The sequence below is a fragment of the Phyllosticta citribraziliensis genome (assembly GCF_038025025.1).
Source record: "Phyllosticta citribraziliensis strain CPC 17464 chromosome Unknown J3D65scaffold_14, whole genome shotgun sequence".
NCBI lineage: Eukaryota > Fungi > Ascomycota > Dothideomycetes > Botryosphaeriales > Phyllostictaceae > Phyllosticta > Phyllosticta citribraziliensis.
The window spans coordinates 215,772-228,765 of NW_027117351.1; the positions used below are offsets into that span (position 1 = coordinate 215,772).

Here is a 12,994-nt window from a genome sequence, read left to right on the forward strand (position 1 = left end):
GGGCGCTAACCATGCAATGATCTTGACCGGCCGGTGCAAGAGGCTCTTGGGAGCAAGTGAAGTGGTGGGGAGCGAGCAAAATTTAGCAGCGGGAACGGCAAGCGGCACAGTCTCAGGGACCATGCTGGCAATCAAACACATCCACAAGCACAACACGAATGAGTCGGCGAGCGCCACATCCTCAACACACTCTTTCTTGCGCCGCTATCGCTCTCCAAAATTTACCAGTGTTGCGTTCCACGTCCCAGCCGTCCACAAATTTGAGCCATTTCACCGACGCTATCGAGGTCAGTAGGCACGAGGGTTGCCTCAGCAAATCCCGGCTTGTGGTAAGCAGCACGACTGCATGTCCCACGCTCACAAGGGGAGACGAAGAATTAAACTCAACACCTTTTGCGCAGTAGGCCCGATGCCATTGCCTGGGAGCGCGAGTCGGTTGCTATTACTGTGCTGCCCTCCGATCTGAAATGGAGTTGGCAGCGAAGACGTGCTCTGTCAACCAAACGCTTATCTCGACGACTGCAAAGCAGAGCACACTGCATACGCCATCCCACTGCCCACCTTACCTCATCCAACATTGCACCCCTGGCTCTCGGCAGCACCTCAGCTAGCACCTGCCCACGGCGACAAGGCAACGTGCTTCTTATGACGTTTGCTACGAAAACAATGTACCTGCGGATCTACCGTGGAGGCTTTTCGTAGAGCAGATCTGACGCGTTTCAGTCACGACTTGCAACATTCAGGCTGCGCCCTGACGCACACGTCCCCATTCGTTCGGCGCGCGGCGGCTTGCTCTGCGTGGTTGCAGGCGTGCGCGTCTCTTGCTTGGTCCTGCTCTACAAGGCAGCCTATTTCCGCGGCAAGGCGAGGCGCCTAGGTCGTGGCACGCAGCCTTCGTGCCCGCCCACAACCAACATTCTGCCCGTTGCCATGCCGTGTCGCGCGAGCAGGCAGGCATTCAAATGGGCATTTCTGATGACCTCGACGCCGGGCGTGGCGCTCTGTCCGCCTCTGCGTCCGCCACATCTCTTGTCTCTGCTTATCACGGCCTCTTGCTTGCTCTGACAATTATCCTCCGGTCAACGTTTATGCCTAGTTGCTTGCTTGCTTGCTTACCGACTACCTCCAGCCCGGCACCGCTTTTGAAGCAACCAAAGCAACCTCCTCGAGCTTCCGGCTTCACGTCGATAAGCAGTGCGCTGCTGATTGGCGACCAATGAGAAAAGGCGCGGCGCAGCGACGAATGCGGACGGGCGAGAGTGAGCCCAGGGAGGAGCTCCGCCAGCCACGGTCCGAGAGTCCCTCTTCACCACCGCACCGTGCCCGGGTGCTCACGCAATACTGCCAACCCACCTAGCCGGACCGTCCATTGCACCATTCCTTCATACACCACGCAACGCGTCTCGTCCGTGTCCGACATCTGCAGCCTCGGGCGAACGGGCTCGTACCGCGTCGGCCAAGTCGTTCCTTCCAGCACAGATGAGCCACAGAGTAAGCGGCGAGCGCAGCGCAGTAGCGCGTACGGCTTGCCACCGCCCGTCACGCCACACTTGACGAGGACGCTGTCCCACGGCGCAGAGACGGACAGGCAGACGGGCGCCACAGCTGCTCTGGGTGCCCGGTCGCCGTCCATAGTGGTATGGAATGACTTGCTTGCCGCGCCGCGCCACACGCCGCCATGGCATGCTGTGGCAAGGAAGCCACGCACACAGGTAGGTCAGTGGCAGCGAAATCGAGGGCAGCTAGGTACCTAGCTAGGCGCGGTCAGGAGTAGAGTAGGCGTGAGAAAGAAGCACCACACCACACCACACCCCCGGAAAGCGTCCTCCACCGACGGCGACCAGACCACCTCCATCCACCCACCCACCGACAGGCACTGAGCGCCATCCGACACCGGCACGGCCGCTCTCGATCTTTGCAGCCTTTGTTCCCCTGTCCGCCATAACACAATGCTGCCATTTCTTCCAAAGCAGGCGCCGCCAAGAACGGCAACTCAAACGCCGACGACGCCGCACAGCACACCGCGCGGCAAGATGCTGCCGTGCGCTCTGTAGCCGGCGCGGCGATGCAGGCGCGAAGATATAAAGTGACTGGTTGGTCAACTCAATCGCGTCGTCTCTCGCCTCTCGCCGTTGAGCTTGTTGTCGATACGCTGGATGCAAGTCCCGGCGGCGCAAAGAGACTTTCGGCATTTGTTTGCTATGCTTTGCATGTGTTTTGGCCGTTCATTTGGTAAGTACAGGTAGCTGGCAAGGCAATGGCTTCTGTCACGATACGCGTTACTTGGGCCGGCGCTCGCATACACCTATAGCGTTCGGAGGCGCACGTCTACAACTGGAACCACTACAGCACTCGATTTGCGCGAGGGGGGCTGGAGTTGAGCGTACCTTATGCCCGTTTACGTAGGTATGCGGGCAAGCGACGAAGATGCGGGTGAGACAGGCAGATGTAGAGGCAACGAGACAGAGACAAGAAAGAAGCAGAGAGGCCCTAAAACAAGCTTTATATGACGTATACTCGGACGACTGCAGTACTACATGTATCTGTAACGTGTGTGGGAGTGGGAGCGAAAGTGGGAGAATTCACGCGCAGGAAATTCGCCCCATCACCTGTCCACCTGTCCACCTATCTGTCCGTCGAGTGTACTGTACCAGAGGACGGTCGTGAGCCAGCCAGCCAGCCAGCCAGCCAATCCTTCGTGTCAGCGCACGACACGGCAAGTCCCTGAGCCTGCAATCCTCATTTCCCCCGAGTCAACACCATGCCGCCTTCAGACGTTCGACATTCGAAGCAGAAATTGTGCCTGACTGCGCTGGAAGTGGCAGACAGGCAGGGCTGTGGCGCCTCCTCCTCGGTCAAGAGAAGGAAGGGAGTGTGGTGCCGTGCTGGTGAAAGGAGATGTAGGAAAACTGAGTGTTGATAGTGGAGGGGGTGGTAAGGAAGTTGGTCGAGGCAATGGGGGGGGGGGGGAGGGGAATAGGCTGGAGACTCGTTCTCGTGACCATTGCGCCTCTGGTTGCTAAGCGGGGCGGATTGTGTTTTTGTGAGTACTGTGGGCGTATGATTTGGACGCCGTAGAGGAAAGCAGAACAGAGCAACAATGAGAAGCTCTCATAAGCGAAGTCTCAGCTGGATGCACGAAATGTCTGCTTTGAAATAGACCTTCTCAAGGGCAGCGTCGCATCGAGCTACAAAACGGAGAAGCGCTTCGGCACGACCCATCAGAGCCATCGAATGAGACGAAGTGCCGGCGCGAGGGGAGAAGGAAACTCCAACGCGAACGTCCCGCAGCCAGCCTTCTCGGATTACCAGAAGCATCCGCGTCGCCATCACCTTCAACACTAACCCAGCGAGCGCGGGGGAAGCTTTCGGTCAGGCGGTCGGTCATTCGTTGTTCGCGCACGCGTGGGGTCCCTATGCGGGCTGAGTCCCCAACGTCGTTCCTGTCACAGCGCAACCGCGGACAATCCGTCTGCCGAGTTCAACATAGAAACCACGGGAGAGTCAAACGGGCAAGAATCGTCGCGTCGGCTGGTTGGCAGCCTCGTACGAGAAGCAGCGCGAGTCGTGAATGAGGAGGCTCGCGGCCGGATGGATGCGTTTTGTGGGGAATATGGGCAGCTTGTTGCAGCGCGTCAGGTAATAATGCGTTGGGTCGGTACGAGAAGGGTGCTGCCGGTGAAGGCCTTGGTGCGGAGTCGAGGGTTGTTGGAGGTGAGTGTTGGTTCCATGGGGTCAGTGCCGTGTCCGGATTGGTCTGCGCCTTGTACTGAAGCAAATAGGGTCGTTCCATTTCTTCGCATTCTCGTCTCCAAGTGCGTTCTATAGGCAAGGATACTGTCCCAAACAAATTAGCGAGTGGTGATCTTGTCCATGAAGAGGGTGCTTGCGGCCCTGTCGCCCCCAAACTGTTGGACAGCCCCCAGCTCTTTTGGCCCCCATTGACTTTTTTTGCAGACGTTTCTCCACGTTTGCCGGCCGCGGATGCGCCAGGCTCCAGCTCCTTGTGGAGGCATTTGCCAATTGACTCGCCGCGGAGCTGTACTGGGCGGTCTTGACGACGACTGCAACTCAGGCGAGCGACTTTCGAGGAAAAAGATGGACGGCGTACTTACTCGCCAAGCACAGTGGCCCCAAGCATAGCCGGTCGTCGAGAATAGACCCGCTACTAGGAATGGCATCCTATACCCACGACGAGCGTGTATAAAGAAGACATCAATCTGCTGGCGGTCCGATAGATCATCAACAACTCAAGCAGAACAGACCAGCCAGCTTTCTTTCCTCGGCTCTTTCTTTTGCACAGACAGACGACTTTGAAAATGCAGTTCAAGGTCACCCTCGTTTCACTCTTTGCCGCTCTGGCCATTGCCAGCCCCCTCGAGAAGAGGTGCACGGCCAACGGCGGCTCTTGCACCCAGCTGAGCCAGTGCTGCAGCGGCAACTGCGAGTACGACTCTTCCATCGGCCTTGTGTGCAAGGCGGCGGCCAAGAAGAGAGAAGAAGCGGTCGAGGAGCCCAAGCTCGAGAAGAGATGCAGTGCGAACGGCAGTAAGTCTACAGCATGTCTTGACGAATAGAGACGATGTTGACCGTTTGTAGTCCAATGCAACTTCAACAATGCCGAGTGCTGCAGCGACATTTGCTTGTACAACTGGGATGACGGAAAGGCGTACTGCTCTGCTCCGACCAAGGAGAAGAGGGAGCCGGAGCCTGTCCTTGAGAAGAGGTGCACTGCCAATGGCGGTAAGTACCAGACTCCCATGCTGAGGACATTGCTGATTCAATCCACGTAGGTGTTTGCAACTTCAACAACGCCGAATGCTGCAGCGGCAACTGCCAGTACTCCATTGGCAACTCCAACGCATACTGCGCGGCCACCAGCAAGCGGGAGGCAGAGCCCGAGGCCAAGCCCGAGCCCGAGCCCGAGTCTCTCCTTGAGAAGAGATGCACTGCCAATGGCGGTGAGTCTAAGGTCTGCTATTGTCGAGAGTAGACGCTGACTCAATCCGCTCAGGTGTCTGCAACTTCAACAACGCCGAATGCTGCAGCGGCAACTGCCAGTACTCCATTGGCAACTCCAACGCATACTGCGCGGCCACCAGCAAGAGGGAGGCAGAGCCCGAGGCCAAGCCAGAGCCCGAGGCGGAGGCTGAACCCAAGCTGGAGAAGAGGTGCACTGCCGACGGCGGTACTTGCAACCTCAACAACTCCGAATGCTGCAGTGGCCGCTGCTACTGGGACCTCAGCGGCAGGCCTTACTGCCAGGCTGCGTAAAGCAAAAAGAGACTGGACTGTCTCATCGTTTGTCCAAAAATGGCCGGCGAAAGGCGGGACTGGGTATACGGAGACTTGAATAGGACGCTCGCTTATGACTTGACGAAAGGAGATTATACGAAATGAAATTGACTTGTTGGCCAAAAAGAAAAAAAGATACTTGACCGTGAATTAGCCCGAGGAGAAGATGGCGTTTGATGTTGACAACCAGCAGGCTCGTAGGACGACATTAATACTTGCAGATAAGCAGCACGCCATTGATTGGCCATTTTCCACCACAGAGCACCTCATAGAGTCTTGTCTCTGTTAGGCTCAAGATTGGGGTCCAAGTAAGCGGGTGCTATCGATTGCGATCCAAGAGGCCTGGAATGGCAAAGATCCGATGCACAACACACGTACGACGGGTCTTGGAATCTATCCAACTGCCCGGCGCAGCATGGCAGAGCTTGTCGCAGGTCTGCGAAGCCACAAAAGCCGACACCGGCAACGGCAGAGGCGAGTCCAGGGGGCGAGAGTTTCGGTCGCACAGTTGGATGGGCAGCGAGGGCAGAAACGGAGAGGAGCATGTCGTCCAGTGTCGTGCTCGAGCGCCAGCCTCTTCCGCGGATATCCGCCTAGGTAAGAGCAGGCGAAGGATGGACCCAAGGCAGAGGGAGGCTAGACGTTTGGAGCTTGGCATGCAGGTCTGATGCTTGGGCGGTTGGGTGAGTGATGATGGATGGTTGGGCGGTGTTGCTGAGAAGAGGAGCCGGCAGCCGAGCAAAGCCCGCGCACCGCCTGAGGTATTCACCTTCTCCCACGACGACACCTCGACAGCTGATCAACCACGACAGACACGACAGACCATTCCCTTTGAAACCCTCACCACTGCAAGTGCGCGGCTTACGCTCGCTTCTGGTTCCCATTCGCTTGTGAAGCGACACGGCATCACGTTATCTGCTTTCCCAACTCCACATGGGCGTCTGCATTCGAGCACCAATGCTGACGCGCAGAGCGTAGGAGCAGGCCGAGGGACAAAAATGGTCTGAGAGCTGACAAAACGTCTGCGGGGGTGTATCCCGTTGGACGCAGTCTGGTAGCAATCCAGCAGGTGGTAGGTTACCGACATACACGGCCGACTCCTGCAGTCGGACAAGGGCGACGCGAGATGAGGTCTCCACCGGCGCGCGATAGGCCTCAAGGACGACGACGACGCACGACTGTAGCGGCAAACTCTATTTTCCTGCCAGGCCAGGGCAGGCGAGAAGCAAAGAGAGGGAGACATATGCGGCTGGACCATTTGACGAAACAAAAAACGGGGGCCCCGGCTTGCCAATCTGATTTGCCCCACCCACACCATGCCACTGCTCAGCTCATCTCCATCCCACCCCATATAGCTACCCCTCCCGCGCGACATGGGGGTGCCATCGAGGCACGGGTGCTCCCCATCTCCAACCCCAACCCCATCCCCATCTCCGGCCCCGGCTTTGCGGACGACATCAGCAGTGTCGAGCAGCAGAAATGGCACGAGAGCAACCCCACCGCCTTGCTCATTGGACCGAAGGGGATCAGACTGCATGGCATTGCATGGCATGGCATGGCATGGCGTCGCAGATGGTAAGCAGCGCAGACCCTACAGCCTCGCCTCCTCCTCCGTGATCCTCAACACATTGTGGACGCCATAATCTCTGGCCGTGCGAGCTCGAGCTCGAGCTCGACTACTACCAATGTAATACGCTTGTCACGTGTATATGTGGACGTCAATCAACTCAAGCACCGCCAAAGACACGAAATTGATCACAAAGTCGACAAAGACGAGACAACCATCCTCCAGTCACGACCGAGCAAGAAGAAGAGAACCAGGGGTGTCGAGGGGTCAGCATAGCATAGCTTAGCGCCCAGCTTCCCTCCCCTCACTCTCCATACTTCCCTACACGCACCACACATCCCTACTGTCCATCCGTCTCCTCCTCCTCCTCCCCTCACGATTGCCTTCTCCACCATCACAACCAACAACCAACCAATCCCACCCCTCCGTCTCTTTTCTGCCGCGCGACCAGCATCGCCTCAATCCTTGCCTGTCCTTCTCCACCGGACGCCTCGCCCCATCATCATCCCTCCTCCCTCATCCATGCGGCAGTCATCTACACGCCTGCCTGCCTGCCTGCATGTCTACCCCAGATGAGTCATCTCAGCCGCGCTGCGCTGCCCTGCGCTGCGCCTTTTGCCCTGCGTTGGGTCGCTCGCAGCAGCAGCGGCGGCGGCCACTGGGAGGGAGGGAGGCAGGCAGGCAGGCGGCATGCTCGTGCGGAGAAACGCATCATCGAACGGACGAGCGATCGGACGGAGACAGAGATGGAGACAGACAGAAGACCCTAGCCGGCGGCAGCAGCAGTAGCCGGCTGTGGGCTTCATTCGGGATCTGCTCTCCGGCCTCCTCATCTCTCTCGATGTCTGGCCGCTCGTCTGGCCGTGGTCTGGCCCATGTTATGGCGTGGTCTGGTCCGCGGAGCAGGTAGAGGAGGAGCAGTGGCAGCAGTAGTAGCCTGAACCTGCTCGTCGGCCGTTGGCCAGGATTGCTTCGAGGAGAGCAGACGGGCACGGCGGGCAAGGACGTAAGCTGGCTCGACGCTCCCTCCCTCCGTCCTCCTACCCTTTGCATGTCACTCATATGCTCATTCACCAGGCCACGCCATGCCATGCCCTCAATTGGCGCCCCTGCGGACACTCTTACGACCCCTTCCCCTTCTCCCGCGACTCCGCTGCCCGCCTGGCATCTCATCATGTCTCTCCCCCGTTCTGTATCTCGCGCGTCCACTCCTCTGCAGTGGAAGTCGTTCAATGCCCACCACGCCACCCCACCACGGACGACAAGGCGGCGGCGCACCATGCATGCACCGGTCTATCCATTCTCTCCTCATTCCCCTCCCTCCCTCCCTGCGCTCCCCCCGCGTGGAGTAGATGCACTGTCGACCGTCCCCCCATTGACAGGCTGACCGACTGACCCATTGGCCGTGAGCCAGACCAGCCTGTCGTCGTACGATGGATGGATGGATGGATACACGGATAGACAGACGAGGCGATTAACCATACGACCCAGCCAAGCACAGATGCCCAAGCGGCTACACACGCACCCAGCGAACGAACGGACGAACGAGCAGCTTGCTAGCTAGCTGACTGGCCACCCAGGGGCATCAGGTAGCCACGTACCAAGGCGCCTCTTGTATCAGCAGACACAGAGCCTCCACAAGAGAAAACACTCCTATGATATAGCAAGTCAAGCCACAGAAGAGAAGAATTGCATATTACTTTTCCACTCAAAGCCTATAAAGTGTTTGACTAGTACGGGTACACAATGCAAATAGTCTTCGTCGTGTAGATAATGCACCGCCTGTAGTCGTCCTCCCTTTTCGTATCGCGCCTGTTTCTACAGTCTCTGCTGTCTTTTTGGGACCGCGCGTGATGGGTGTGTGAATGTTGAAGAGGGTATGTGAAGGGGTGCGTTGGGGGACGTAGGTAGGGTAGAGTGGGTGTGACGTCATGCATCGCCATCGTCACCACCACGGCACCTATCCGATCCGTCGTTACCTACCTACATGTACCCCTCTCCACAACGCGCGCACCAGCACCTTTCATAAAACACCTACCAAAAGAGAAGACACATAGATCGCCCTACCAGTACTACCAGCACGTACGTGCAATACGACACGCACCGTACCGTACCGAGCTCGCCGACGACCAGCAGAGTTTAGCCGCCTTTCTTTTACCTTTAATCTACAACCTACAACCTACAACCTGCCTCCTCTGCTGACCGACTGACTGCCTGACTGGCTGACTGACTGAATGGCCTGTACATGCGTACATGCCTAGGTAAGTACCTACACGAACGGGCGGTATGGTATGGTGTGGTATGCTGCGGTATGGTGCGGTGCCTGACGATCCCCTCCCCTCCCCTCCCCATCCCACCTCCATCCAGCCTGCCCGCCTAACCTGCATGTACCAGGCGCAAAACGGAAGAGCGACGGCAGAAGAGGGTGAGGGTGTGCAGAAAAGGGGCTGCCTGGCTGCCTGGCAGGAACAAGGCCAGCAGCCAACGCAGCCAACGCAGCCAACGCAGCCAACGCAAGAACGAAAGGAATAAGGCACGCGGGCGGCGCGGGAGGAAGGGAGGGAGGGAGGGAGGAGCGGGCAGAGATGGGCGAGGGTGTGGGTGTGGTGCAGGTGGACGTGGTTGGACGGCCACACGGGGCAAGATGGGGAAAACGGTTAAAGTGACGAGACGAGGCGAGTCAGGACGAGTTGGTTAGCTATGTGTGGGTGGTGGAAGATGTGCGCTCTCTCGCTGCTGCGGCGGCGCGCCCATCGCATCCATCCCATCCCATCGACCGACGAATATTTTTCATGGGTAGGTTGCGCCGAGGACGACGACGACGACGACGACCGGTCAGGAGACAGAGATGGAGGCGCAGGCTTTTCTTGCCCCGGCTGCTGCGACGGATGGGGAAACAGCTCGAGGGTACTGCGGCCTGATCGGCAGCGCGCCAAGTAGTCCAGATGGAGAGCGTGAATGAGTGAGTGAGTGAGTGAGTGGGGTAAGGCGAGCGGGAGGAGAGGAGGCCGTGGAGAAAGAAAAGAAGAACGGGCGAAGAGGGAGGGGAAGACGAGCGCGAGCGAGGAGAGAGTTGGAAACGTGTAGCAAGGCGGGCAGGGGTAGGTAACAAGCAAGCAAGCAAGCAGCGAGGGAAAAAGTCCGTCACTTGCAGGATAGGACCTATTGCGGCCATTGCCCAGAAAAGTCGTCGCCTTGGATGCCGTGGATGGACGGATAGACAGACAGGGGGGACTAGGGGGAGGGAGAAGAACAAGAGGAAAAGGAAAGGAGAAACGCGGAACGAGGAGAAGAAAACATGCTGCAGCTGCAGCAAAAAAGCTCGAGTCGAGTGAGTAGGTTCGCGGACAAGCGCCTCGGCTGGGCGAGAAAGGGGAAGTCGAGGCGCGGCAGCAGCAGTGGTAAGCGTAGTCGGAGTAGTGCTGTGGCGACCGCCGAAGACCTTTTTCGAAAACAGCCATGCGTGATGTTTGCGATGTGTGGCGATGGCCTCGAAAAGATGCGATGGGTGGCAGATCCGGGGGAAGCGGACCGCAGCTTACCACATCCGGCCGGGTGGCCGACCACTGCCAAAAGTGAGCTGAGCAAGCAGGCAAGCAGATAAGCTCGCGCCCACGACGCGCCGCGTGTTTGCGATTAGCTGCTGCGGGCGTGCCAAACATCACACCAGTACATACGAGCGAGCGCCTGGCTGGCTGGCATCCAGAGACCCGTTTCGTCTCTCTCCAAGAGTCCCCAAGAGACGACATCCATGCGCTTCCGAGTCCGAACGCTCAGACGGGAGGCCCATTCAGCGTTGCAAGGACAAGGACGAGTCTGTCACGGAGAGGTGTCGTCACCACGCATTCGCTACACTCTGTTCAGTGGGGCCCCGGTCCGCACGCCGACCTTTTTGGCGTGGGCATAGAGTTTGTTTTACTTCCCGCGCAGGGAGCTGACTGACGGGACTTGCTTGCGTGCTGGGCCCATGACTTCAGCTATCCGACGCGATAGAGCACTTTGCTGGCCGGGCACTGAATGTTCAGAAGTGTCTTCCCGTATTTTGCCGTCGAAACGGAACAGGACGGCGAGAACGACACCCTTTTTCGGTAGCCGGTCCGGTTGATACGGACACGGACGAAGGACCTGGCCTCAAAAATCAGAGCACCATCAGATGAGAGCGGAACCGGCCGCGACGGACGGAGACGGGCGGCGGGCTAGGCACGCTGGAGGCCTGGCATTGGCAATCTAGATGGATGAAAGCGTTGAGGAGAGAAAGAGGCGAGGACGGTGTGGAGAGAAAAGTTTAGTGTATTGCGGGACTTCAGCTCCGTTGCGGAGGAGACGCAGGCCGGCCGCGCCAAGCGCGATACGATAGATGGCCAAATAAATGCCCTAGAGCCGCAATGCGCATGTATGAGAGGTAGATGGGCATCCAGGCGCATTCGCATCCGGCGGTGAATTATTCGCCATGGCACGGCGCATCTGGGGTGGTAGCGTGGGGTACCAGCCACAGGTGGTCGCAGGGAAGCGCGAGCTGACCGGTAGCTCAACGGCCGGGGATGGCAAGTCTCTTTTGAAGCAGCAGAATTTGCGTTGACGAGCGACAGGCTTCCCCGCAATGCGCGCCCGCTAGGCTGACCCGCTCGCCACTAAGCATTGCTTAGCATGGCGTGGTGTTTGGGCAGTATCTAGCGGAGCGTCTCGAAAGCCATCAGGTGGCCGCATCGAGGGCGGAGCGGTGAGGATTCATGCTTGCAAGCGTGCAGTAAGGTCGTCGTTGACAGCATCAAGGCGGCAAAGTGGCAGGTGGGTGTGGAGTTTGCATTGGTCCCAAGAGCGTGTAACGGCCTGTCTGTCCATTTAGATGGTGCGCGAGGTGTTTCATGGGTTGGGGTCCAAGAGGGAAAAGGTCTCTGCAAGTGATGGAGATGTGGGCGAGGTGGAGTGTAGTCCGGAGAGAGGTGTGGAATGCAGAATGGGGCTCAATGAGAAGTCAAGAACACGGACCGAGTTGACGTCGAGATATCGAGGCTCCGTGCAGAGTGATCTGCAGCGCAGGTCGCCACAGAGTCGTGGGCTTTGAAAAAACATCCTCAGCAGGCCCGTTTAGGGCTAGCGGCGGCGGATGTACCGGTGTTTGGCTGCAAAAGGTGAAGCTTGGCCGAAGCGACTCATGGCAATTGAGTTTTCTCGCATGCAAAGACAGCAACTTTGCGTGCCTCAGCTACTGGATGGGAAACGTTGCTCGAGGCCTGCGGCCATGGAGCCGATTGGAGTCTTGGTATTGCAGTAGTCGAGTAGCGGTAGCACCGGCGTTGGCACTGGCTGCCGTGGCTGCAGGTGGAGAGGACAAGGACGACGACGACGACGACGACGACGACGACAAAAGAAACGAGGTTGAAAGAAGCAGTTCCTTGAGAGCATCGCCCGATCAGAGCGGCGAGGATCCCAACCGATCGGGCCGAGAGGACAAGCGAAGGGAAGGGGAGGCAACCGGAAGAAAAGGCAAGATTTTGACTTTTGTTGGCCTTGTATCAAGTGCGTGTGGGTTGTCAGACGCGTCGGGGCACGCGAGACCGGAGGCGAGGCCACTACCTACCCTGGACTAGGCGTAGGGAGTCTTGTCGTCGTGGTTGACAAGAACCGAAAGCGTGCGATGGACCATGTTGTGCCCACGTACAGGACCCATCCCTTGCTGTGGCTCTACAATACCCGACACGCTGGATCGGGATCGATAGGCCAGCCGGGCGGTGAGTGGCGGCCGAGGGTCGAGGTCGAGGTTGAGGTGGCGGGGCCGGCAGAAACTTTCTCTCACCACTCCCTCTCCCTCTCTCCCTCACGGCCAGCGCGGAGGCTGACGGTTGAATTCCTCCACCCCTCAAAACCACAACGACAGCAGCACAGACGCGCAGCATGGCTGATCTCCTTTTCGTCCATCTGCTGGTAACCGCAAGCGCCGCCAAAGCAAACCGTTTGTACTCCTGCCCACCTAGCACCGCACGCCCCGGGCAAAAAAGACGTGGGCTTGGCGCCATTGCGCCACCCGCCGACGACGACAGGTGCTCACTAGTCATGGCTGCCAAAAAGGAGACTTGACGATACGAGTAGCCAGGGATCTGGTGGAGACCTGGGCTGGCTGTGGTTGTGGCA

At 58.4% G+C, this 12,994-nt stretch overlaps 4 protein-coding genes across 4 annotated transcripts; 1 reads left to right on the plus strand and 3 right to left on the minus strand.

Annotated features, from left to right (window-relative positions):
* Window positions 1-4,246: 4,246 nt before the first annotated feature.
* On the plus strand, window positions 4,247-5,418 carry J3D65DRAFT_640513 (uncharacterized protein). The gene is made up of 4 exons (XM_066801801.1): window positions 4,247-4,548; window positions 4,600-4,743; window positions 4,794-4,962; window positions 5,041-5,418. The coding sequence occupies exons 1-4, from the start codon at window positions 4,320-4,322 to the stop codon at window positions 5,351-5,353; spliced, it is 855 nt and encodes a 284-aa protein (XP_066650451.1). The 5' UTR covers window positions 4,247-4,319; the 3' UTR covers window positions 5,354-5,418.
* Window positions 5,419-6,058: 640 nt separating this feature from the next.
* Window positions 6,059-6,949, minus strand: J3D65DRAFT_149962 (uncharacterized protein). The gene has a single exon (XM_066794074.1). It carries the CDS (start codon window positions 6,845-6,847, stop codon window positions 6,095-6,097), a length of 753 nt encoding a protein of 250 aa, XP_066650452.1. The 5' UTR covers window positions 6,848-6,949; the 3' UTR covers window positions 6,059-6,094.
* A 466-nt stretch (window positions 6,950-7,415) lies between these two features.
* Window positions 7,416-8,356, minus strand: J3D65DRAFT_149984 (uncharacterized protein). The gene has a single exon (XM_066794076.1). It carries the CDS (start codon window positions 8,141-8,143, stop codon window positions 7,574-7,576), a length of 570 nt encoding a protein of 189 aa, XP_066650453.1. The 5' UTR covers window positions 8,144-8,356; the 3' UTR covers window positions 7,416-7,573.
* Window positions 8,357-9,457: 1,101 nt separating this feature from the next.
* J3D65DRAFT_149967 (uncharacterized protein) lies at window positions 9,458-10,835 on the minus strand. The gene has a single exon (XM_066794075.1). It carries the CDS (start codon window positions 10,609-10,611, stop codon window positions 9,520-9,522), a length of 1,092 nt encoding a protein of 363 aa, XP_066650454.1. The 5' UTR covers window positions 10,612-10,835; the 3' UTR covers window positions 9,458-9,519.
* Between the last annotated feature and the right edge of the window lie 2,159 nt (window positions 10,836-12,994).

Coding starts and splice junctions, on each gene's coding strand:
- J3D65DRAFT_149967 (XM_066794075.1), bottom strand. CDS start 10,611: ATGTCGTCTCTTGGGGACTCTTGGAGAGAGACGAAACGGGTCTCTGGA.
- J3D65DRAFT_640513 (XM_066801801.1), top strand. CDS start 4,320: ATGCAGTTCAAGGTCACCCTCGTTTCACTCTTTGCCGCTCTGGCCATT. Junction 4,549..4,599: donor GAGATGCAGTGCGAACGGCA/GTAAGTCTACAG, acceptor GACCGTTTGTAG/TCCAATGCAACTTCAACAAT. Junction 4,744..4,793: donor GAGGTGCACTGCCAATGGCG/GTAAGTACCAGA, acceptor CAATCCACGTAG/GTGTTTGCAACTTCAACAAC.
- J3D65DRAFT_149984 (XM_066794076.1), bottom strand. CDS start 8,143: ATGGTGCGCCGCCGCCTTGTCGTCCGTGGTGGGGTGGCGTGGTGGGCA.
- J3D65DRAFT_149962 (XM_066794074.1), bottom strand. CDS start 6,847: ATGCCATGCAATGCCATGCAGTCTGATCCCCTTCGGTCCAATGAGCAA.